This window comes from Anser brachyrhynchus, assembly GCF_964034855.1.
Source record: "Anser brachyrhynchus genome assembly, chromosome: 1".
Lineage (NCBI taxonomy): Eukaryota > Metazoa > Chordata > Aves > Anseriformes > Anatidae > Anser > Anser brachyrhynchus.
The window spans coordinates 189029680-189055013 of NC_137694.1; the positions used below are offsets into that span (position 1 = coordinate 189029680).

At 40.1% G+C, this 25334-nt stretch overlaps 1 protein-coding gene across 2 annotated transcripts; it reads left to right on the forward strand.

Moving 5' to 3' along the window:
- The first annotated feature begins 2023 nt into the window (after positions 1 to 2023).
- Positions 2024 to 24387, forward strand: HSPH1 (heat shock protein family H (Hsp110) member 1). Of its 2 annotated transcripts, XM_080575817.1 has the most exons (18): positions 2024 to 2296; positions 2563 to 2620; positions 5750 to 5890; positions 7631 to 7753; positions 8829 to 8928; positions 12188 to 12321; positions 12769 to 13013; positions 13920 to 14148; positions 15081 to 15187; positions 16537 to 16670; positions 18332 to 18537; positions 19302 to 19433; positions 20179 to 20316; positions 20733 to 20858; positions 21365 to 21472; positions 21574 to 21693; positions 22817 to 22978; positions 23523 to 24387. In XM_080575817.1, the coding sequence occupies exons 1-18, from the start codon at positions 2190 to 2192 to the stop codon at positions 23721 to 23723; spliced, it is 2571 nt and encodes an 856-aa protein (XP_080431943.1). In that variant the 5' UTR covers positions 2024 to 2189; the 3' UTR covers positions 23724 to 24387. The 2 variants fall into 2 exon arrangements, with proteins under 2 accessions (XP_080431943.1, XP_080431944.1); XM_080575818.1 differs by lacking the exon at positions 19302 to 19433.
- Positions 24388 to 25334: the final 947 nt, after the last annotated feature.

The following is a 25334-nucleotide window of genomic DNA, read 5'->3' on the forward strand; positions in this document are numbered from 1 at the left end:
GGCTGCATTCATCACCACAGCTCTGCAGGCTGCGGCGTGCAGACCCTGCAGGGCAGCCCGGGCTGCTGCCCTCTCCGATTGACCCTCACCACTGCCTTGGCTACCCAGGCCCAGCCTTAGGGAACATCCTGAGCAGGCACCTTAGCACTAGTGCTTTCCTCCCCTCCACACCGCTCCGTAGCGGCGATTCGCCTCACAGACAGCAAGTCACCGTCAGTACGGGCTTCAGCTCCAGGCCAAGAAAAACTCTGCTCCTCTGCTGGGTTCCCAGGTCAGTGAAGCTGCAGCCTAGCGACTGCACTGCACAACACCATACTAAACCATCGGATAGATGATGCCAGCAGAGTAACTTCCAAATTCACTGTTTGAGCTTAACATTTTTCTCCCTTTAGAGACCAGCTGCAAATCTGGGCAAACAGTCAAGTTTTCCGTATTTCTATTCAAGGATAAACAATTTACAGCAAAGAATGAAAAAGCAAGAGGAATGTTTGGTATCTACTTTAATCATCTATGGTGACGCTTAAACTAGCAGTTACGCAGTATGTTTATCACATACACAACAGGATTTTCTAAACAACCACTGAAAATACAAGGCACTGAGCTTCTTGTTAGATAGGGCTAAGGCTGATGTACAGATGAGCTGGTAATAAAGAGACTGGGTTTTCACCTGCACACTCTATACAAGTACTATCCAGGATTCAAGGATGGTTCTGATTCAAGGAATTAATACATTTGTACAGAAGATGGAAGCATTTTGAGCATATCCGCATCACCCAAGAAAAATTGGGATATTTAAGCACCTTAAATAATTTGAAGAAATCGACCTCCTCATTGAAAATTGGAAGTGCAGTATCAGGAACATTTCCTGTGTCAAGCAGGGATGGAAAACCTCATCAACAGGCACACAGGCCTTAATGTTTGGCTATTTAAGTTATAAATTACATCCTCAGCTACAGCCACAGAACAGTCTCAGTGGATTTTCAGCTATCTGCCTCCTCTAAAATAAGCAAGCATTATTTTAGGGTGCCAATTCCTTCCCATATATACTCAAGGGTGAAGATCTGACAGAGAACTGAATGTTAATCTGTTGTGAAGTGAAGCTTTAGAGGTAGGTTTGTACAGCATAGTGTCTAGAAAAGGAGTACGGGCAAAATACTGGTATTTTTACAACTACTTGAAAGGAAGTTGTGGAGAGCTGGGGGTTGACCACTTCTCATAGATAACTAGTGATAGGATTAGAGGGAATAGCCTCAAGATGTGCCAGGGGAGGTTCAGGTTGGAAACGAGGAGACATTTCTTCTCAGAAAGAGCAGTCAGGCACTGGGACGGGTTGCTCAGGGAGGTGGTGGCGTCACCGCCCCTGGGGGTGTTCAAGGAAAGGTTGGACGTGATGCTTGGGGACATGGTTTAGTGGGTGACATTGGTGGCAGGGGGATGGTTGGACCAGATGATCTTGGAGGTCTTGTCCAACCTTAATGATTCTGTGATTCCACACAGAGACACACAGGGCCATGAAATGCAACCCTCTCTCCCTGCCCTTCGGAGCAGGCAGGACCAGAAGGCAGCAGATGAGGGATGTACCCCTGACAACAGAAACGAAATCCCTGTGCCCAGTGTGCTTCCACATGGAACACTGGGGGCTGGGACCTGCTTCTGGCAGGGGATGGGGTCCTGAACGAGCATACATGGGACATTTACACAGCAGTGGGTTGTAGCACTGGACACACAGTGAGGCAAAGTCCTCTTAAAAGAAAGCCAGCGGTCTCTAGCCCTACTTTATTTAACCCTGCCGGTTAACGCAGCCCCTTCTGAGAGGGAGAGGGCAGAGCTGCTCACCCCTCCCCCCTCGGGCCGGCCGTTAACGGCCCGCCCCGCGCGCGCTTCCCGCCCCGCAACCTCTCCCCCCAAACCCCTCCCCTTCCCGCCTGACCCCGCCCCCTCCCCCTCAGAGCCGGCGGCGTCCGCGGTCTCCATGGCAACACGTGACGTCACGGCTCCCCCGGCGGCGCTGATTGGCGGGCATCGTTCGAGAAGGCGGCCGAAGGCGGAAGCGGAAGCCGCACGTGGAGCCGGCGAGCGGCCGCCGCAGCTTCTGGAAACTTCGCCCCGTTGTCGTATTTAAAGCGGCGCCGCCGCCCGCCCGCCCCCCTCTCTCCGCGCCCGCGCAGCGCCGGCACCGCGGCTCGGCCATGGCCGTGGTGGGCTTCGACCTGGGCTTCCAGAGCTGCTACATCGCCGTGGCGCGGGCCGGCGGCATCGAGACGGTGGCCAACGAGTTCAGCGACCGCTGCACGCCGTGAGTACGGGGGGGGGAGGGGGGTGGGAGCGGGGAGGGGGCGCAGCGCGGGGCCCCCTTCACGGCTGGAAGGGTCCCCCTCACGGCTGGAAGGTGCTGGAAGCTTCCCGGGGGTGCCCCCGGGCGGGCTGCGCTGCGAGCGGGGCAGATTCCCTCGCCTTCTCTCCCCTGGTTTAATAAATCCTCATCGAAAGCCTGGTAGTTTAAGTTGAAAGCTATCCCAGCGGGTCCGGGTGCCGAGTTAAGCAGCCTCTTGTCCTTTGCAGCTCCGTGGTTTCCTTCGGGTCCAAAAACAGAGCTATCGGCGTCTCGGCTAAAAACCAGGTAGGTCCTTTCCAGGCACTTGTAACTATAAAACAGCCGCGGCAAGCTGCTCAAGTACTGCTGGGTGTAAGAATAGTCCCTGCCCTGTAGTTCAAATCAAGTAACTTAATTTTCATTGTCAAATCCTGTGCTATGTGCCGTGCTTCCTTCAGAGAAATGCAGGGTGGCTTTGCTAGAACTTCCCTGTCTTCTCTTTCATTAATAGTAATATTTGCCAACTGAACGCGCTATTTTTCTGACAGCTTAGGCATCATGTTTTTGTTCTAAATGCCTGTATGTATTCTTTTCCTTGCACTTAAAGTAAAACCTTTGAATTGCTGCGTAGAGCTGCTTAAAATTATATGGAACAAGAAAGTGTTGCCTAAGATTCCTGAAGTAATTAAGGTTCCTTACTACCTTTCCTTTCACTAGAAGGTAAATGCCTGTGTGGTTTTTTGAAAGTATAAATCATTAGGTTTAATTGGTTAAGCTGCTCTGAATAGGATTTGAAGAAATACCAAACGTTTTCTTCATTAAAATAATATTTTCATGTTAAAGGGAGAGGTGAATTCTCTCACAACTCCTAATAACTAAATGTAGTGGTTAAATAAATTCTCAGGTATTCTCAAGCCCCGTATTGGAGGCTTGTTGCGTAACTACTGCTGGTAGAGACCAAGCTTGCAGCCTCTGCTGGCCTGTGCAGATCTCTGCTGTAGTAGAAGGACTGCAGTGGGTTTCCATGGAGAGAGCACAAAAGGAGACTTTTTTTCCCCTGTAATAACTTCTTTATTTTGAACGGCCAATGAAATGTGAATGGCTTACATGTTCACATGTATGTATGCCCTTTTAGTTACAGGTTAATGTTTGGAGTAATACAGTGAATATATAAGTATGTGTTTTTTCTTCAGAGAAACTTGATTTTAGCATTGCTTTTGCTTATTTGACTGTGATTCCACTGATTCAGATCAGAAACTAACAATCTGCGTGCAAAAATGAGTTGTTATTCAAAACAGCAAGTGATATATATATTATGTAGATGCTCTTGAGAGTGTTTCAGTGTTCTGTTAAGTGCAGCTGAAGACTTGAAGTAAGCTGAAAGTGAAGTAGATTCTGTCTCTAAAACTGCATTTAAAGGAATGCACTCCCAGTGATGAATGCCTGTGAGTTCAGTTGACTTCAGACTAACCTTTAGTGTATATTAATGTGTTGTCTATGTGCTTGGTGAGCATCTGTTTTTCTTGCTGTAAGTGTTCAGTCTGTCAGGTATATTGTTTCTTTTGTAAATGTGGGAGTTTCTTCACATGAGCAACTGAGTTACATTTTCTATGTCTTAGAGTATATTAGCTTCTTAAATTGAGGAGGAAGACGGTCCCTTTCATTTTGTTGTTTCGTGTTTTAAAATTAAAAAAGTTCTTGACTAATGACTTCAACAATGTGACTATATGAGAGCTTATAATGCTCAGAGGTGATCGCTTTAACAATTCAGGAGCTGCTGTTGGAATGTATTTTCTGAGAACTGGTTTCCTCTTAAATAAGTCAGATAGCACTGCAGATGAGAGCAGTATCTTAGTTAACAGGCCATAATTCTCTTTCTTAATTGTGACTAAGCAGGGAGATATTGAAACATGCTACAGATCTAATGGCATACAATTACTCTAAAAATATCTTAAGATTGTTCTCTTGGAAAAGGCTGTGAGCGTAATTCTAAATTAGGCTGTAAAAGCCATCAGAGTGTTTGTGCTGCTCTGCCCACTACATAAAAATTATTTTTGCTTCCATGTTCTTCAACAATACAGCTATGGATTACGTAGCATTCAAGTACGCTGGAGTTATGGCTATACAAATAAATGAAGCCATGCCAGGAAATGGTCTTGGACACAGGAACTTAAATAATTCTATTGCATTACAGTGTTGGAATAGTTCCTGGCATGATTTCAGCCTGTACTAACTAGTGTTCTTCCTAATAACTGTTGAGTACTGTTGGGTGACTAGAATAAGCCAGGGACGACAACTTGCAGTAGGAAATTTGGGTGTGACATCTTTCACCCCACCCACAGCTTTTTGAAGGTTTGTCTTTAATAATACAGATACAGCTGGATTCTGTGTCAGAGCTGTTCTGTTGGAGAACTGTCATAGTTTTATAGCTTTCTAATGTAAGATGTAGCTTGAGTTCTTTAATTCCATGATGGATATTTTTTATGCAATAGGAAAATAATACTTCTCTTTGAGGGTAGTGAAAGCTAGAAGTCTTCCTCAGAATGTTCGTCATTTGACTCACGCAGTCTGTTGGTGCCTGCCTAAGGCTATTCTAGAGAAGAACACGCTTTTAGTTTCTCTCCAAAAGAACAGGATTCATTCCACTTTGAGATACGTGCTGTATCTCTTTTAGGACAGTCTAGCTGTATACTTTCAGTTCTGCACTGTATTCCTGATAAAGAATGCTTCTCTTGGTCAGTTGGTTCTGTGGGCAGCTCACGCTGTAGTTCAGTGTGTACTTTAAACTGACATTGGTACCGAAATAGTGTCTCATGCTTCTCACTGTGTCTATGAACTGTGTCCTTTTATGGTCTGGTGCAAGAATTTAAGGAACTGCTAGGTGAATGTGAACAGGGAGCTCACCTGGTTTAAGAACAGCTGAAGGAAAAAAAAAGTATCAAAATGAATGAGGAGATCGGCTTGAAGCTAATAATGGAACAAACAGTTGTGTGCTTAATGTAGTGGCGATTCGACTGAATAGCTGGAGGTGAGGTGGCTGGCATTGGAGTACCAGTTGACAGACATGGCAAATACTTGGGAAACTGGCTCCTCTCTTCATTTGCTTTAACTGCTTCTAAAGTAGATGACTAAAGAATAGGCGCTATAAAAACTGTGCTATTGCTCACCTGATTGCTTTGAGGTCTTAGGGATACTTCTATAATACTTATAGTATATAATATATGATGGTCTTTAACTGTGTAGCCCTCTGAGTCATTTTTTTGTAGTAATGAGCTAGTATGAAGTACCAGATAGTAATTACAGGTGCTATAGAAACTGATGTGGTAAGCAAAAGTTTTCTTAAAACATGGCTGATGCTGGGGGGTACATAGAGCAGCACTGAATGTTGCAGGTTGATGAAGAATAGATTTCTAAATGTCCTGTGTTTCCTTGCAGCAAATCACTCATGCCCACAACACGGTATCTAACTTCAAGAGGTTCCATGGCCGTGCATTTAATGATCCTTTTGTTCAAAAGGAAAAAGAAAAGTTGAGTTATGATTTAGTTCCTATGAAGAATGGTGGAGTCGGAGTAAAGGTATGCTTGCGGTATAGCTCTTCTTGGTTTTATATCTACATGGAAAAGTTTACATTTCAACACCTAGTCAGCAAAACACAAGCTTCCTTTCATTACCCTAAAGGTTTTCTTTAACCTTTCTCTTGAAGAGGAGCTCTTGTATGAATAGCCAGTTTCATCTTTAAGTAGTGCATGTTAAGTATCAAATTAAGGTTCATTTGCAAGTAATTGCTGAAATACGAGCTTCCCTGTCGGCAAATCGTACATCCAGCTCAAACATTACAGCGGAGGAACTGCTAAGATAATTACGAGGTTGCATGGCTTTACTTTGAAGTATTAACCTTTCTGTCACTCCTGTGTGAATGCACTGTTAGTCTAATTACATGGTTACATATGCCTTATAAAGTAGTGTGAAACTTGATTTAGAATTGTTATGAGTGATTGCCTTTAGAGGACTATCTGGTATCCTGTAAGTTACATGAATTGTAACTGACCAGCTTGTACAACTCAGTCTGGGTCTGAGCCTTGCTTATGCTACAAGGAGTTCACTGCTAGTATGTCAGCTTTTCCTAGGATAGGTGCCATCAACACTGGATTCATTTACAGAAGTGTACAAAAATACTGATAAAGTCTTGTAACTTCACGTGTAATGCTGCTTCACTAATGAAGACCAGAGCTTATTTAAGGCTGTGCATTTTATTTGCTCCTTTTCTCCATACCTTGAACTAATGCCTCAAAACTTCAGCACAGATCCAGCCTTGGTAATGAACAGATTGCATAAGAGATTATGCTTTAAAAAAAAAAAAACTGTCTGGAAGGATAGTTGAGCTTTTCAAAAAGAGGAGGTACCTTTTCTTATACTGATTGTGACTTGTGATGTTAACATGCATTGCAGACAGAAATTAATGTTTTCCTTTAATTAAAGTGCATGTAGGAGTCTTTTATGTAAGTGAAGGCATAGTGTAGTAAAAGAACAGTGCTACTTGGTATCTTTTCTTTTTTCCTCAGTCTTTGCAGAACAAATCAGTAGGTTTTTTGCAATTTTTTCATTCTAACTGTGCAAAACAAGTTTTAAGAATTGATTCAGTATGTAATACTTGGTAAGGCTGGGACGTTTTTCTGCTGAAAGTGAAATGCTTTATTTTTTCCCCATTGGAATGCTGTGGATGAAAGGCAAGCGCTGCTTTCAAGAATCAATTGTAATGTTCCCTCGCTTGATCATTGGCATAATTACCCAGAAGACTGATTCAGGAATATTTTTGTACTGTTCCCTTACCAATAAATTAAACTTTTTGCTGAGCTTCATCTTAAGTTTTTAGTTGGTTTACGTGAACTGTTGTGTAGCTCTTCTTTTAGAGGCTCCTCAAGTCTTGAGCAGACATACAAAAGTGTTAAGAGGAAAGAGCAGGTAGTTTGGGACTTTTCTGTAGTTGGCAGCAGTTACAAAATTAATAACTTTACTGTGTTTGGCATAATACATGACCTAGCCTTATTCATGTTCTAGACTCAATCAATTCTAAAATCATTATAAACTCCTAGTCATTTCCTTCATCTATAGTATTGGTACTGTTTTCAGTGTTTTAAATCTGAAAATGAAATTACTGCTTCTGTAGACACTTAAATGGTAAATCAAATTGTAAATTGCAGTTCTATAATGAACTAATTAAGCATGTCAAGGTTAAAATTATTAGTCAGTCTAGCAAAAATAATTTTTCTTCCTATTGAAACTATGGTATTACTTTCCCTATTTCTTCTTTTCAGGTCATGTACATGGATGAGGAGCATATCTTCAGTGTGGAGCAGATTTCAGCTATGTTGTTGACTAAATTAAAGGAGACTGCAGAGAGTAACCTGAAAAAGCCAGTAACAGACTGTGTTATTTCTGTAAGTAATTGTAGTGCACAGGAACATTATGTCTTTTTAACTTCAACTATTGAGGACATTTTGTTTCTGTTAGTGTATACTGAAAAAGAACTTGAGATAAGCACTTACAAAGGGATTAATCCTAACTAGCTTTAGAGCTTCTGACTTAAAGAAGTCCCAGGGCTACTTCCATGTTCCAGTCCCTGAACTCATTCCTTTGGGAATGTGTGAATTTTGGGACAAAGAATGCCCCTGATCCAGGTGTTTACCCTTCTGCAACTTCATTCCATGACTAAACACACTCAGTAAAGATACCTTTGTTTACCAAAGTTAACCCTCTGGCAGCTGAAATTAATTAACTTCATTTTTTTCAATTTATGACTGTACAAGAAAACTATCTCAGACCAAGAACAGTCCATTCTAAAGTATAAAATGCCATCTGCTTCTGTGTTCACTGACTGAACAAGTCTGTCTCCAGTTGCATCTACAAGTATTTGAGTCTGTTGAGAAGAGTTTGCCTACTTGATATTTGAGGAGTTAATGTCCTCTGATACAGTTTCAGTCTCTGAGGACATCACAGGTCACTGTCCAAAGTGGATGCAAGAGATCTGTAGTAAATTTTCAATGTATTCCTTCAGAATCTTACCACTTGTCCAAAGTCGTTTTGGCCAAAGCAGATTCTCTTTATTTGTGACCACTTTTTGACATCTCTCATCTGTAATGCTGTACTGCATTTTTCTGCTTTCTTGGACAGCAATTCATCTGCTAATTCTGATAGATTATTCTGTCTCTCTCCATAACACCTTTTTATATTTTGCACTAGTATTTAAGGTCCCTAGTATTTGTATACAAACAATTCAATTACTTCTTGCTAATATATACTCATGTAAAATAGTGGATGCTTATTTAATTTCATCTCAGCTTGACTGAGTAGAATGCTTGAAGTCTTAATTCAGCAAACTAGTTACATGTTAAAAATTTGCAGTGAGTCTCATTCTTAAGAATGAGGAATGGATACAATTTTTATGAATGCTTTCAAATAAACAGTGTCTCATGTTCTGGTATTACTAACTTCTTTCTCACCTGCTTTCTTCAGGTTCCATCATTTTTCACAGATGCTGAAAGGAGGTCTGTTCTGGATGCAGCTCAGATTGTTGGATTAAACTGTCTTAGGTTAATGAATGACATGACAGCTGGTAAGTATGGTAAAATAGCAGGTCCTTCAAATTGTGTGTATGGTAGCAGGTGCATTTTAGTTACTCTAGGAAACAGCACTGGCTTTAAAATCAGACATGAAACACAAGCACTCTAAACACTTGTTTCTCTTCTCTTTATTTTGCGTCTTCCATCTTAATGCCTTATGTGAAGGGGTAGAAGAGATGAAGCTTTAGTGGTGGTAATGTCCCTGAGTATGTACTCCGGAGTTGCCCCATGTGCTTGGACTACTACTTGTCTGTTTAGTGTCCACATTTCCTGGAGGAAGACTTACAGTGCACAGTTGTGGGTTCTAGGCACTCTTAAAATAAATTAATTATTAACACTAACTTCCAAAGTATTTGTCAGTATAACTGTGGTTTTAAAAACAAAAAAAATAGCAATTGATTTCCTCTTGCTAATGTGTTCAGGACTCTACAAACACACAGGCACAACCAAGAGCTTGTCTGGTCTTTTCTTAAAACAAGTGTTCTTATCCTAAGTTTTCCTGCATTTCCTGTTTGTGTTTGGGGACAGAGCACTGTTTCATGTTTTTAAATGTTGTAATGATTAGCACTTGTTTCCTGATTAGTACTTGTTTCCTCTAGCCCTTTGGTTATTCTCATGGCCTTCCTCTGGACTTGCTCTAGCAGGTCCATGTCCTTCTTGTGCTGGGGACCCCAGAGCTGAATGCAGGGCTCCATGTGGGGCCTCAGAAGAGCAGAGGGGAAGAATCACTTCCCTCACCCTGCTGGCCATGCTGCTTTTGATGCAGCTCAGGATACAGGTGGCTTTCTGGGCTGCAGGTGCATGTTGCCAGCTCATGTTGAGCTTTTCTACAACCAGCATCCCCAGGTCCTTCTCCTCAGGGCTGCTCTCAATCCGTTCTCCCTGTAGCCTGTATTTTTGCTTGGGATTGCCCTGGCCCAAATGCAGGACCTTGGCACCTGGCCTTGTTGAACTTCATGAGTTTTGCACAGGGCCTGCCTCTTGGGTCTGTCAGAGTCCCTCTGGATGACATCCCTTCCCTCCAGCATGTTGATCACACCACACAGCTTGGTGTCATCAACAAACTTGCTGAGGGTGCCCTAGATCCCACTGCCCATGTCACTGACAAAGATGTTAAATGGTGCTGGTGCCAATACTGACCCCCTGAGGAACACCACTTGTCACTGGTCTTCACCTGAACATTGAGCCATTGACCACAACTCTTTGAATGCAACCATCCAGCCAATTCCTTACTTGCTGTGTGGTCCACCCATCAAATTCATGTCTCCAATTTAGAGACAAGGATATCATGGGGGGGACAGTGTCAAATGCTTTGCACAGGTCTGGGTAGATGTCAGTTGCTCTTCCCCTAAGGAAGATAATTTTAAGGGTTTAAGTAACTTAATGTACATTGATGGAGTGGTATCTTAAAAGTTTTTCTATAATAATTTTCAGCTGGATATCTGGCAAAGCATAAGATTCCTAATAAACATATGTGCTTGGTCAGTATGATGTTTATGTTGAATGCTAGGTATTTTCACCTAATGAAGAGCGAATCTGACAGTATCATTACAGAAGCCATATATACCTGTTCCCATCATCTAGTTTTAGCTTAATTCTTTGTTTATATAGCAAAGAGTGCTCTAGAAAATGTGGTAACGTGAATTCTTGAGCTGGGTGAGTGTGGAGCCCACATCAGGTATGCTTTTTAGTAAGGATCTTCAGAAGCTTTGGTATTGGAATGAACAAATCACAAAAATTTAGATCTTTCATCTCCGTAGTAGAACCAGCAGCTTTCCTTTATTGTGTAATACAGCGTTTCTCATTTTGTTTTCCTTACCTTGTAGGGCTACTGAGTACTGTCCAACTTTTTCTAATTTTAAGTGTTACAATCTTTTGATAGTATCTGTGGGAAGGGGTCCTTGATTATAGTAGAGCAGAAAATAAAAATAGTTGTGTGTTTTTTCTAATGAGACAAATTTTGCTGTGACATATTTTTCATAAAACTTGACTTGGGAACAAGGGTAATGTATTTTTTGAGCATGCTGAACACAAACGCGTGTTGGTCTGTTCATTCACATTTCAATCAAATCTAGATCTCAAGGATATATCACTTGGATGTATTCCATGCAGTATAGTTTGGTTTTAGTTAAACACCTGTTCATGACTGGCTGTGGGAGGGATTGATGTGGGGGGGGGGGGCTAGGATTTGTAGACTGCCAAAGAATCCACATAGATGAGAATGAGTGTACCAAGTGCAGGGGAACTTTACTAGACACCAGAATCCCTAAGTCTCAAGCCACTGATCGATGGGAAATGAGGCTGAACTTGTTCCAGATAGTCACATCAAAATCTGTAGCTCCAGACTAAGGAAGCCAGTGAGCCAGTGTCCCTTCCTCTTATGTGAGAAGGTGTCAGAAGGTGTCAATGTGATAATAAAACATTGTTCTTCAGAGCATGTGTTCTCTGCCTTCATTACCACCTTTGCTAATGTTCTAATTCTCTTGCTTGATAATCTGGCTGGGAGCCTGGTCTATTATCTTCAGTTTGGGTTTCTTCATCCTAGAAAATGAGGGAATGTGCACTTACATATGCCAAAATCTGAGCCTTTCCTACATAACTGTGTAGGTGAAACTCTCTAGGCCTTTGTTTTTCTTTAATTACTGCATCAGCCTCCTACCTTGCTGTGACATTGCTATATATCCAAAATGCTGTGGCAAAACTGTTACTGTTCTGTCCTTTGTATCACCCTGCGTTTACATGCCAAACTGGCTTCTGTTCCACACTTTTGCAGTACTTCACAAATCCTCTGTCTGATACGATGCATAGACTGAGAATATTCCCTTTTGCAGCCTCTCCTGACCATTCATAGCATTCTCAGACATAACCTTCATGCCTGTGAGATATTTTTTAAACTCAAAACTAGGTTTTTCTTACAACGCTCTGCATCTTTGATTACTATGAGACACTAAAGACTGAGCTGTTAGTAAACAGATCGAAGATTAACCCTTCAAACAGGGTTATTGATTCTTAGTTTTGCATGCTTAAACATTTAGGAGATAGAGCATGCACATGACTGAGGAAGGATTTGCTTCTCGGGTCCTACAACATCCATGTTAATGGAATAAAGCTTTCATGTAGGAAAGACCTTGCATAGGTGAATCATTTTTTTCTGGTTGTTCTTTATTCTGTAGCTTAATGTTCACAGGGATGTGATGGCATACAATTGGAGACCAACCAGAGGTTACACTGATATATCTGTTGTTTTTGCAGTGGCTTTGAATTATGGAATTTATAAACAAGACCTTCCAGCACCTGAAGAGAAGCCACGAATAGTTGTGTTTGTTGATATGGGACATTCTGCATTTCAAGTATCAGCCTGTGCATTCAACAAGAGTAAACTAAAGGTAGTAAGATTAAATGAAGATAAAAGGCTTCGAGGCATTAGAATCAGCTGTATAAACCTGTTTTTAAAAAACTCTGAAGTAATTTAGGCATGTAAGGTGCAAAGAGAAGATTTTGTCAGTATTCTTCATTAGGATGACTTTAAATGGAGGCTGCAAATTGCTCTGTAATATACCACTGTGAGATACACAGTGTAACTGCTACCACTTAAACTAAGTGGATGGATTAAAATTGTAAATACTTACAGTTGTCACCTACTAAGGTTTACTTCCCCTGTAAAGTTGAAAAGCAATTTTTACAGATGTGGTTGGTACAAATACTTAAGCCTGAACACAGGCTGACTTGCCCCTCATTTTTTTGGGAACAAATGCTTGTTGGTATTGGAAGACTGCTGTTCTATTTGATTTCTGTTGAGTGTTAGACTAAATAATTGTGTTCTTTCAAACCAGGTACTTGGCACAGCGTTTGACCCTTTCCTAGGTGGAAGGAACTTTGATGCAAAGTTGGTAGATTACTTTTGTGCAGAAATAAAAGCAAAGTACAAACTGGATCCAAAATCAAAAGTTCGAGCTCTTCTTCGTCTGTATCAGGAGTGTGAGAAGCTGAAGAAACTGATGAGTTCTAATAGCACAGACATTCCCCTAAACATTGAGTGCTTCATGAATGATACAGATGTATCTGGAAAAATGAACAGGTGAGCTCTATTGGACATGGTTAGGTTGTTGCTTTGGTGGCTGCGTTTCTTGAGTGTTTGTTCCCATATCTGAAAGAAGCTTGCTGTGCTAAAATAAAGGGCAAGTGTTGAATAGCTGTGGAGTTTTAAGTGTTAGAATAACTAAGCTCTGATAGGTGAGCGCTACATTTCAGCCTGTGTTTTCAGTGTAATAAGTGCGTAAGAAGCTTTTTCTTTCTGTGAAATGGCACACTTTTAAAACCATGGGTTGGTGCATGCAAACCAGGGCGGGGGGTTGGCTACATATTTAGGTCTGCAGTATATTTTAGGTAACCTAAATCCCATACTGCTCTTAAGATAGGAACAATTCAAGCTCTCCTTTTTATCTGCTCTTACTGAACTGTGGATATTGGGAGAGAAATGGAGGACAGGAATGGTACTTCTGGGGGTGACTCAATTATGCCCAGAGTGTAAATAGTCTTTCCCTGTGCATCTCTCCTGCGTGCACTCACAGGCACAACTTCATTTGTAGTCACTGCACTGCTAGTCTTCTAACTGCTGTCAAGTGAGTATTTTTCTCCAGTATTTAGGAAACAGATTTCCTTTGTAAAGGAAGTATGAGTGTTTTCTGTATTCTTATCTCTAACCTCTGCTTAGAGGCAAACATACAGTGCCTGCCCAAACAATACCTTCATCTTACTGCGTTAGCTACATTGATAGCAGCATAGGAAAATCTGTAGGCAGCTGTTCATGTACTGCCTTGTTGCTGGCTGTCACTTCAGCCTGCTCACGGGGGCTTGGCTTTTCAAGTCTTTTTGCAGTGTAGTTAATAAACCTGATCAGAAATCAGAATCAGTTTAGAAACAAATACCAGAAAATCTTAAGGGGAGGGGACAGGCATGGTGTGGTTGACATTTCTTTCCTTAGGTCTCAGTTTGAAGAATTGTGTGCTGACCTGCTGCAGAGGATAGAGATGCCTCTGCTTTCATTAATGGAACAAACACAGCTCAAAGTGGAAGATGTGACTGCTGTAGAGATTGTGGGAGGAGCAACGCGCATTCCTGCTGTCAAAGAGAGGATTGCTAAATTCTTTGGCAAAGATGTCAGTACAACGCTGAATGCAGATGAAGCCATAGCTAGAGGCTGTGCTCTGCAGGTATGGTACCGGCAGCATGTGAGAAACTGAAAAGCTGAATTTCCTGAGAGTGCTGTCTGGAGAGGTGGCCAAGCACTTGTGAGAAACGGCTAAGTGTGCATACATTGCTCACTGAGTCTTTTAATGGGATTATGCTGTTAAAGAATTCAGAGTACTCTTCTGTGGTGCAATACTTTATTTAAAGTACTGATGTTGGATGTATTCTGTAAGTAGCCCGCTCTTCTCTTCAGATGAACGGGCCTAGGAATCTTCTTTAATGAGTGGAATTTAAGAGTCACTGTCAAGCCGAGAGGTGTTTTTATCAATAAAGTGTACAAGATTTATCTACGTAGAACCTAAAATGTTGCAGCTCTGCATTTTCTGGTATCAAGCTTCCCATCAATGCCAAACTGACTTTTATTCTATTTTCCCTGTCACCTCCAAATTATTTATAGATTCTAATCAATGAACTATATTTTACAGGCAAATCACTCATTGTCTTCTTCCTTTCCTGCTTTACCCGTTCTCTTATTTCACTTCTTTTTCTGACTTGTTTCTTTACCCCATCTCACTAATTGCTTTCTATCACTAGTAATCATTGTCTGTGGGGAAAGAAGTAGAACCTGTAAAATACACACCTGTTATTCTTTATTTTTTTTAAATCTTAGACCTAAGTAATGCAGCACTTCTGTTCTTTACAGTCCTGCCGTTCCTTTAGACTGCTTCCCTTTTCACAAGCTGCAGTAAGAACAAGGTTGAAAGTGTTGCTAACTCAAAAATATGAACATCCCTGTATATCTCTGTTCTCTGATCAGACTTCATTGAAATTGAGCAACTCACCTAGCTCTGTTTTAGTGAAGTCACCACAGTTCTTTCTCTTGTTTAAATATGTTAAAAGTTTGGGGGCAGGAGCTAGAGCAGTTAACCAACTGTAATGTATCTCTTTCTTTTAGTGTGCAATTCTTTCTCCAGCTTTTAAAGTGAGAGAATTCTCTGTGACAGATGCTACACCATTCCCAATATCTCTGTTGTGGAACACAGAAGCAGAGGACACTGAAGGGTAGGTAGCTCAAACTACATTTCTGTGAAACTTTTAGCCTTCACTGTTGAAGGATAGTTTTCTTGTTTGCATTTAAACAAGGTTCTTGGCATTCTGGTGCAGAAAGCCTTGTATGTCATATACCGCAGATGGTTCATGGTGGAGATTCTGTTGTAAAGGCACAAATTAAAGTTTTAGCCATGACTATCCTCATATGTTAAAGATTTAAAAAAAACTTGAATGAACTGACAAGCAATATACTCGTGTTACCTGTATCTGTTTGTCATGTTTTGAAATATAAAATGAACTACAAAAGCTGTTGTATACTGAGACTATACTGAGACCATTTTTCTTTATGGCTTTTTTTATCCAAGGTGTTCCTAACACCCATCAAGATTCTAGTTTCTGTAGTAACATTATGCACTATGTGAACATTGTGAACTTACATGGCTACTATTTGGCTGGAAACAGAAGCAAAATTTTTCATAAGACAAATTTCTTGCAATTGCTGTGTCTGAAACTCTGACCTATGTTATTAACTGTGCCATGCCTGTGGGAAATAGTTCTTGCTGTCTAAGATGTTGAAAGTTCTGAGATTAACTTTTGGGGAGCTTTAAGTGCTAGAGCAGCTGTTGATACTCTTTTGCCTTTTTTTCCCTCCAAGTTCTTTGCAACTCAGCTTTCTTTTGTATTCCTTCCTGTGGAGACACAGTATCTAACATTTCTTCTGTCACAGGCTTCTGAGAGCAAACTCTAGATCTATATTCTAGGTGGAGCTCTTATTTTCTCACACTTAGGTTGTTAGATGATCTCGTTTGATAGTTCGGAGATAAAAATTGGTTGGAAAACAGAATCAGGCAGGCATAATGGCAGACAGAATCTAGAAGAAGAATATAAAATAAAGCTGGTTGTCTTTCTGTCATATCAGGGAATGAATAATAATCTGGTGTCAGTGTTCTCAAATGAGCCATAGAAGGTAAGTGAGAAAGGAATTAATGGGACTATAATTAGCCTTTTGAGACTTAAGTGAGGAACAGTGCAAATTATGATTTAAATTATGCTATTCCAAACTCAGAATGTCTTTGGGAGAAACAAATTTTGGAGGTCTGCTGATGGTCCGTTGCTAAACTGCCACCTACATCTAACCTTAATTCTGAGTCTCAAAATTAGAACAGGATACTTTCTGATTACGATACACAACGATATTTTTTTTTCCTTGCAGTATGGTGTTTAAGTATCTTTCTTGGAGTTGTTCAGAAGGGTAAATGTGTCAAAGCATAGTGGTGTTTCTGTGAAGAGTTCTGATGCTAAATCTAAGTCTTTCAGCTCAAAGTTTGTGCTAAAAGTGATTTTTTTCCTCCTAATCATAGGGTTCATGAAGTGTTCAGCAGAAATCATGCAGCGCCTTTCTCCAAAGTTCTTACCTTCTACAGGAAAGGTCCATTTGAGTTAGAAGCATTTTATTCTGATCCTAATGGAGTCCCGTATCCAGAGACAAAAATTGGTGAGTAACTGTCTTAGAACTGTTGCTGTCTTACATTGTTTGATATCAATGCTGGTGTTAAATCAGCTCTTTAACAGTGTGCTGTGCTGTGTTGCGGTAAAGCTGTATGATGTATATATTTACGTTTTGGTCTCTTGAGAACTCAGTTATCGACTGTCCTGTTCCATAGGTAAACAAATTTGGATTTTGCCTGGCTTCAAAAGTTGTTTCCTTCTTATGATGAAATAAAGGGGAACTATAACAGAATGCTCATGGCTAGAATGAGAATTGCAAGATCTTACTGTCTTATTTACCCCTGAGCTATCAATTGGTTAGGTATTTCATAATACAGCTGTTCTGTTTGTTAACAATAGACTTACAGTTTCACCAGAATCATAGTGCTAAAGATAAACTTCATAAATCTTGATGTGGTTGGGAGAATGCATAGGGCAGAAACAGTCTGATTTACCAATACTTCACCTGCTACCTAATGCACTACAAAGTCACCTATAACTTTCCCAGCGGGAAAAATCAGTTATTTTCCCTACACTGAACCAAATTCTCTGGTTGGTTCACTGAGAGTCACAAAGTTCAAACACCATGTCTTAGAAGCTAGTTCGATATTTCGTAGTCACAGAAATGACAGGCTTTGTTTCATGTTAGCTATTTCTGTAAAGACCAGTAGTGGGATTTCAAGTTATATGGATTTAACAAATGAGATGTTTAACTGCTGTGTGGCAACTGAGCATGGATTTTGAAAAATCAGATTGGTTTCAGCTTATTCACCAATTAATTTTGCTCAGAACAGAGTTAGTAGCCCTAATGGGTGAGTCAGTAGCTCTGATGAGACTACCAAAAGAGGACAGGTCACAACTGCAGCATTATTGGATTTACAAGAGAGGGGATTACATTTTTTTGGTCTGTAAAGTAAGCTGATAAAAGCTCGTATGCATAAGGATCAGATCTGCTGATGAGGAAATGATGCATGTGGATCCAGCCAGTGAGGATATCAGTAAAGCATCATCGTCTCCAGGTCACTGTTTTTGTGATATACATATAATAGGCAGGAAAAACAAGTGTGTTCTTTTGAGTATCAGATCCTGCTTTTTGTATATTGTTAACCTAGCTGTCTGTTTCCTAGTTTAAAATTTCAAATGTTGCAGGAGCTACAAAACAACTTCACACTTTCCCTAGAGTAAAAGATGATGACAGACCTATATGGATGAAAAGCTAAAAACTCATTTTTCATTATACTTCTAGAAATCTAGAAATACTGTTGCTCTGTTGACCTACAAAAGATACACCACAACATTGGCATTAGATTAAATCCTTATAGCTTTTGTTCGTCCCATTATAGCATCACAGATAACACAAGCAAGGGGAGTAAGCTTTTACTTTCTGTATTCTATATTTCTCTATAACTAGTGACAGGGGAACCTACCCTGGGTGATGAAAATAAATGTTATGCCTTTTTATTTGTAAGGTAAAACTGATAGAACAATAATATTCTTTTTGTGTTTAATAGTACTCATTTCATTTGGGGACCATGTGATTAGCACAGTTATTAGTGGTGTGGTCAAATATTTAAAGTCTCTTGTGTGAAAGAGTGAAGTATTTTTCTAGCTCTGTAATGTTGCCTATTTTGTTCCACTGTGTGAATTCTGATTCTTTTGATTTTTTAGGTAGGTATGTTATCCAGAATGTGGCAGCCCAGAAAGATGGAGAGAAGTCTAAAGTCAAAGTGAAAGTCCGTGTCAATACTCACGGCATTTTCAGTGTGTCCACTGCATCCATGGTAGAACCAGTTAAAAGTGAAGATAGTGAAGATGTTGGTGTTGAGACTGAAGTGGAAACCCAGGACCAGAGGCCTCCTGAAAATTCAGATGATGTGAGTTGACCCTTCCTTGTGTGTGAATGTCCTGACTGATCAAAGTGTGTTCTGCTGGTACATACTTGGGAAGAGAAAAACATCTAAGAATGCGAAATGAGGCTAACTTTGAGATGTGCATAGCTGTTAGAAAAAAATGTATTTATAAGAAAAGGAGAAAATTATTGCCATCTTGAAAATTATGTGGATTTTAAATTCACTTTTCAGGGAAAATGCCAAATGGCAGGAAGCGGGTTGCTTACAGCTGACATAGTTATCAGAGTGTTCCAGATAGGAAGACTTGGTTTGGGTTGTTAGTCATCCATGTTCTCTGTGTCAAAAGGATTTGTGTATAATCCTCTGTATTAGTGAAGTTTTGGAACTTCTTGTGGAAGGGAAAATCAGACCATTTTGTACAGCATTGAAGGGAAGGGGAACAGTGGGGAATAATGCGGTGGACTTGATGTTTTAATATTTTTCTGAGGGGGGGAAAACCTTAAGCTATGACTCAATAAATTAAAAGCCACTTTTTTAAAAAGAAAGTGGTAGAGTGCACACACGCAAGTATTGTAGTGCCAGACTGGCACTAGTAGGTAGCATTTTCACCAGGTCCTTCTGATCTTATACCTAGTCTGTATCAGTTAAAGCGTGTGTGTCTGCGTGTGCACAGAATGTTTTGTAGGGCACTTGGTATAGTATGTGCATCAGAAGTGGTGCCCTATAACTTTGATTAAATTCAAGTGCACATGCCTTCTACATCCTTTGTGCCTGGGCTTTCATTTCAGAAAAATATCCAGCAAGAGAACAGTGAGGCTGGAACACAGTCCCAGGTACAAACTGATGGTCAGCAAACGTCACAGTCTCCCCCTTCATCAGAACCTCCCTCTGAAGAAAACAAAATCCCAGATGTCAAGAAAGTGAGTGACCCTTTAACTCTGTTGAAAATGTTATACTGTATAATGGTGGCGTTTAAAATTGTAATGTTCCAGGAAAAAAAGTAAGGAACTTGGTACTCAAAACCTTTTTCACTTCTAAACCTTTTATTAATTATGAAAAATAATCTGTATATCTTGTGATGATTTTTCATAAAGAGTTTGTAAAAGAAATCCTGCAAGAAGTCCCTCTCTACCACTTCCCTGTCTTTATGCAGTGTTCTATAGCGAATTTGTTTGAGGTGCAGACACTTCAATTTAACAGCTGTCAAGAGGCCAACTGACTAGGTCTGCTGAGAGAAGCTGGAATTAGGAACTCATAAACCAAAGGGGAGATAATCAATGTGAAACATGTGCCTGCATGATACTGCTAGTAGTTTCCTTTCATCTGTGTAAGATGAAAAATGTTTTGGATTAAAATCTTGCCACTGTCAGCACCACTAGTGAAATGCTAAGCTATAGAGGGGTACTTCTGGAAAAACCTGCAAATAGATGATAGATCTGGGAAGTGTCCTTGCTGTTGTTCAGTACTTGCTGTGAAATAGACTGGAAACAGGCTAGGATGAGAGGTGGGCTGCCTGAAGGGAAAGTGCCTTGCAAGTACTTTTTGAAGATTTTCAAAGAAAACAATCTCTGCATGTTCTTCCCCATGAATGCTTCTATCATCATCGTGTTAATTCATCAGAAGGAAGTCAGGAATATTATCTTATTTTTCTTCTCTCCAACTCAGACAAATGAGAAGAAAGGTGACCAGCCTCCAGAAGCTAAAAAACCCAAGATAAAGGTGAAGAATGTGGAACTGCCCATTGAAGCTAACTTGGTTTGGCAGTTAGGAAAAGATCTTCTCAATATGTATATTGAAACAGAGGTGAGTTAGTGTGGCTTAGACTGCTTTCATGGTTGCAGTTATTAACCATTCGTCTGCTCTTCAAGGCAGTGTCTGATCTTTTACTGTAACCCTAGAGTGTAAATTCAGCTAATTTACAGTGAGCTAATAACACTGTCCAACTTTAACACAACTGAGAAATGTTAACACAATATCGGAGTGTTGTTTATAACAATAGTATCAGAGCACTGGTGCATGGAATGAAATCACAGATTGGTTCAAGCTATTGTAACCTAGAAAAGGACATTCCATTTCTTCAGGTGAGTCTACTTGGTAGTTTTGAGAATTCCAGAAGTTAATGTGAGCTAAGGAGATTTGGGTGTTTTACACCAGCCATGCTTGTTAGAAATCTGTTTGAATATAGGTATTTTTTAATGAAATTTTTTGTGATTACACAGGGAAAGATGATCATGCAAGACAAGCTGGAAAAAGAAAGAAATGATGCAAAGAATGCAGTGGAGGAATATGTTTATGAGTTCAGGGACAAATTGTCTGGACCATATGAGAAGTTTGTTTGTGAAAAGGTAGGTTATAGTTTAAGCAGCTTCTCTGTAAATGCTGACACTAAATATCTATTCTGTAGTCCTTGGTCAAGCTTTCTCATCCACCTATCATGGAAATACTAATTCCATTGAATAATGGCTGGGGCTGATCCAGAATTAAGGCCAGGCTTAGCAAATAGCGCACATCCCTGACAACTTCACTCCCTTTGCAACAAAACTTATTTTGCTTCCAAGTAAAGTCCTTGACTAGAAAGGGAAGCTGCATTGTATTCACAGCGAAAGCCATGAATGAAAACCACAGCCCAATTGTTAGCCAAGTCCAAGGCAAGTGGCTATAGATGTTGGCTGTGTTGCAGGTGTTTCTCAGTTCAAAAGCTGGTGTGGTTTATAGGACTTAATTAGACAAAAGAAATTAACTTATGCAGGAGGCCGAGAATTAATGTTTACACTTAGTGTACTGTTACTACAAGCATAGTCAATTGGTGCGTATTTTGGTGTTTGACTTGTTGATTTATATTGATACGTAGGATCTTCAAGGCTTCTCTGCGCTCCTAACAGAGACAGAAGGCTGGCTGTATGAAGAGGGTGAGGATGAAGCTAAGCAGGTGTACGTAGACAAACTAGAGGATTTAAAGGTAGGTCTGTTACTATGCCCAAAGCAAAATGCAGAGTTCCCAAAATACCCCAGGAAACAATGCTAATGAAATACGTAATGCATGGGAATTGCTTTTTCTAGAAATTAGGTACTCCAATTGAAATGCGCTATCAAGAAGCAGAAGAACGACCGAAGGTGTTAGAAGAACTGGGACACAGGCTCCAGTATTATGCCACAATAGCTGGGGAATTCAGGAATAAGGTATGTGGCCTCGAAGTACCTTTCTTTAACCACATAGGGTTTCATTGAGGCTCACCAGCTGGCAGAGGTTTCAAATTCTCTCAGATTAGCTGCAGTCTCTGGTTATGTAGGTCACAAATTTAGCACCACAAGTGTTTCCTAGTACTCAACAAAACCTCGTACAGTGTGTCGTTTTCAGTTGCTTGATACTTCTGGATGTTTTCAGGCTAAAAAGTACATTCCTTAAAAGAGGAAGAGGGATTAGACTGTTCTGATTCTTGACCCTTTAAAGGCTAATTTGACTACTTTAGAGCTGTGCTCTTCTTTACGTTCTTTTGGGAACAAGAATGGGTATGGCACTGTGCTGAGAAGCATTAATATAAAAGCTACGTAGGAGAAACTAAAACACCTAGCATGTTTACGTACATACTACTTTTGCCACTGCCATTTGGAGATACTTTCTTGATAAGCATGCCTGCCTCTGAATATTTAGTCCTCGGGTTTTAATGGGGCAGTCCACAACACCCAAAGTAACATTGAGATTTGCAGCAAATAACTGTGTTCACAGCTGTAACTACAAAATTAGCATTAAGTGAAATTATTCAGTAGTTTTACAGTCTTGAAATTAATATTACTGAATATAGTACACTTAAGTATATCAAATCCATCTTTTGAATTCCCAGCCAAAGTCAAAGGTGATGCTGCGGAATAGGTCAGGAGAAATCATGATATCAGTTAATTGTGTGACTGTCTCTGGGGCTCAAAGTTGAGCAACTCTGATTGTAACCCCTTCTACATACAGCAGAATGGCATGTTCTTAACTGCTGGGGGTCTGTGTAAGATCCTCAAGAGGGAGAGGAGGGTGTACTTAGCAAAAAGCGTTAATATTGTGTTACTTTGTTGTGCAACTTCTTTGTAAAAATCTGTATTCCCTCTGAACTAACTTTCCTATTTGAATCTTGGACAAAGGAAACTTTATTGTTGTCTGTATTTCTTGTCTCTTTTTGTAACATATCTAACTTGTTGCTGACTTCATTTTTTTTGAAAATCAATGAAGATAATCTGTAAATAACTGGGATATTCTTGTAACTTGATGCCACTAAACTTGACATTTTTAACTAATACAAAATGTGTATTTGTGCAGGATGAAAAATATATCCATATTGATGAAATGGAAATGATGAAAGTAGAGAAGTGTGTTAGTGAAGTGGTAGAGTGGATGAACAATGCTGTGAGTGCACAGGCGAAGAAGAGCTTAGATCAGGATCCAGCTGTGCGGTCAAGTGAAATTAAGGCAAAGCTACAAGTAAGTACCACAAGAAACTAAGTTTAGAGGCTGTTACTAAAGATAGGATAGCATAAAAAGCTAGACTGATTCTTGCCTCTTCCCTCCACCCCTTCCTTTCTTATTTTACCTTACTGCTCCAGTACTCTTAAAGGGTGGTTAGAAGCGTGGACAAAATGAGATTCAGAAGAAGGCAGAGGAACTGTGCTATACCGTTAATAATTTTGTGGAGCTATTGACATTTTGTCTTTCATTCATGTTAAAAACTCAGATTTTTCAGAATGATAGAAAGGTACAAAATCTTCTCTTTAAAAAAAGGCAAAACCAAGAAAGAAAACAATCACATGTGACATTGAAAATGTGAACTGAAGAACTTTGCCCAGAACTTTGAAAAGTAAATCTGTTACTTTATTTCAGGGTACAATATGTGCTTGTCAGTTTGGACTTGAGAAACAAATAAGCAAGTTTAAAATAGCCTTTTAGGCACAGGATTCTTCACACTAGTGAAGCTGATGTGTCCTTAATGCATATTTTGACCGTATTTTTTTCCCCTCACTCTTTTCAGGAGTTGAACAATGTCTGTGAGCCTATTGTGACCCAACCAAAACCAAAAGTTGACTCTCCTAAGGAGGAAAACCCCTTAAATGAACGGAGCGATTATAAAACTGAAGACATGGGAGAAGATGACAAAAATTCAGAAATGCCTCAACAAAATGGCGAATGTCATCCAAGTGATCAAAGCACTGTTAGCATGGACTTGGACTAAACCACAGCACTTGCAGCAAGTTATTTCATCCCATGACAGAAGATATTTTTGCTGTCGTCTGTGATTGGGGGGGGTGGGAATGCATTGTTTTGGGAACTATTTATATTTTTTCTTAACTTGTCTGGAATATGTTGTGTTATGGGAGGAAAGAATAGTAATAGTGTTGGTCATGACTATCCTAAAAGGAAAATTGCCTTGGTAACTTTCAGATTCCTGTGGAATTGTGAGTTCATACTAAGCTTCTGTGCAGTATTTAACCATTTGCATCACTAAAGATGAAAAGAAGCCCTTGCTCTGAAATATACTGCTCCTTCAAAAGGTTGTAATCAAAACCTTCGTAGGCATTTGTGGATGCCAAGGTAGTTTTCTTTCATCTGGACATCTGATTGGGTATGTCAGTAAAAAGCCAGTGTCTGTCCCGTTCATAAGGACTTTCCAGAATAAATTCTTCTGTTCTAAGGCTTTTGGTTATTGCAGTCCAAAGCATTTATCAGACAATAAGATGGTGAAATGTGTTAGTAGCATGCAGAAACGCTTACGTTTCGTCTCTTGCTAAACAATACATTTTTCATGTGGGGTATATAAAATGAAGGAAATGCTAATTCTGTTAGTGTTATTGTGAAGCCTTTTAATGAGCTTTAAAATAAAGTTCATTTTACTGGTATCTCCTGACTTGATTTTTTTTCTGGTTTTGGTACGTCTGGTGTAAGTATTGACCGTCCCACTGTTGGCGACAGATAAACAAGGCTGTTCTGTTCTTCCACAAGAGTAAAAAAAAAAAAAAACAACATTTAGCATAGAAGATAGAAGGGACATAGTTTAGTCATGGGACTCAACAGGTCAGCTTGACAGTTGGACTTGATCTTTGAAGGTCATTTCCAACCTAAATGATTGTCTTAGAAGAAAGAGTTGTGCAGTGAGTTGAAAGCATTGTCATAAATGTACAGAATCCTGTACCTTAGAGACAAGGATCTGCAGTTTGGAATAAGATGCTAAAAATGGCTAAATACTTAAGCTAGGCTCTACTGCATTTTGTTGCAGACCAAACTGAAAAATTAAAATTCTTTCATCCCATTCTGAGTAAATGGCTCTGGTTAGACCTTGGTAGCAATTTTAAAAATTAAGAATTCCTCTAAAATCTGTCTGCTGGAGCTTAGTTTTTAGGTACATGTAGCAGAGGATGCTGAAAAAGATCAGCTGCGTTCTGAGAGCCATCAAACTATGGTATGGAGTTAGGCACCTGAAGTCAGGAGGGAAGGATTTTTGTTCTTGGAAGCATATTCCGAAAGGTGTTATCTCTAGTGATGCATGGGAGCATAGAGTGCATGTGTAATTCTGTGACACTGGATGCTGGAAGAAGCTACGGAAGTCTCATCAGATTTCAAAATCCTGTTTGAAGTGTGGAAGGTGGAGTACATTGACACCAGTATAATGGTAGCATCAAGGGTTAACAGATGACTGCTTGCTAGTTTATTACTTGCTGAAATGGAAAGTATTGCTCTGGCACTATAAAAGACACTAGAACTTACATTGCAATATCAGTAGGATGCCATAGCAGGAAACAGCTTGATCAGAGAGAGGCTTTGTGGGGACATTTTATTTTAAGTAGGA

Excerpts from the sequence above, each read along its gene's own strand:
- HSPH1 (XM_080575817.1), top strand. The coding sequence starts at position 2,190 with ATGGCCGTGGTGGGCTTCGACCTGGGCTTCCAGAGCTGCTACATCGCC. Across the intron at positions 2,621-5,749 it reads GCGTCTCGGCTAAAAACCAG|CAAATCACTCATGCCCACAA; the intron begins GTAGGTCCTTTC and ends GTTTCCTTGCAG. Across the intron at positions 20,859-21,364 it reads AGAAGTTTGTTTGTGAAAAG|GATCTTCAAGGCTTCTCTGC; the intron begins GTAGGTTATAGT and ends ATTGATACGTAG.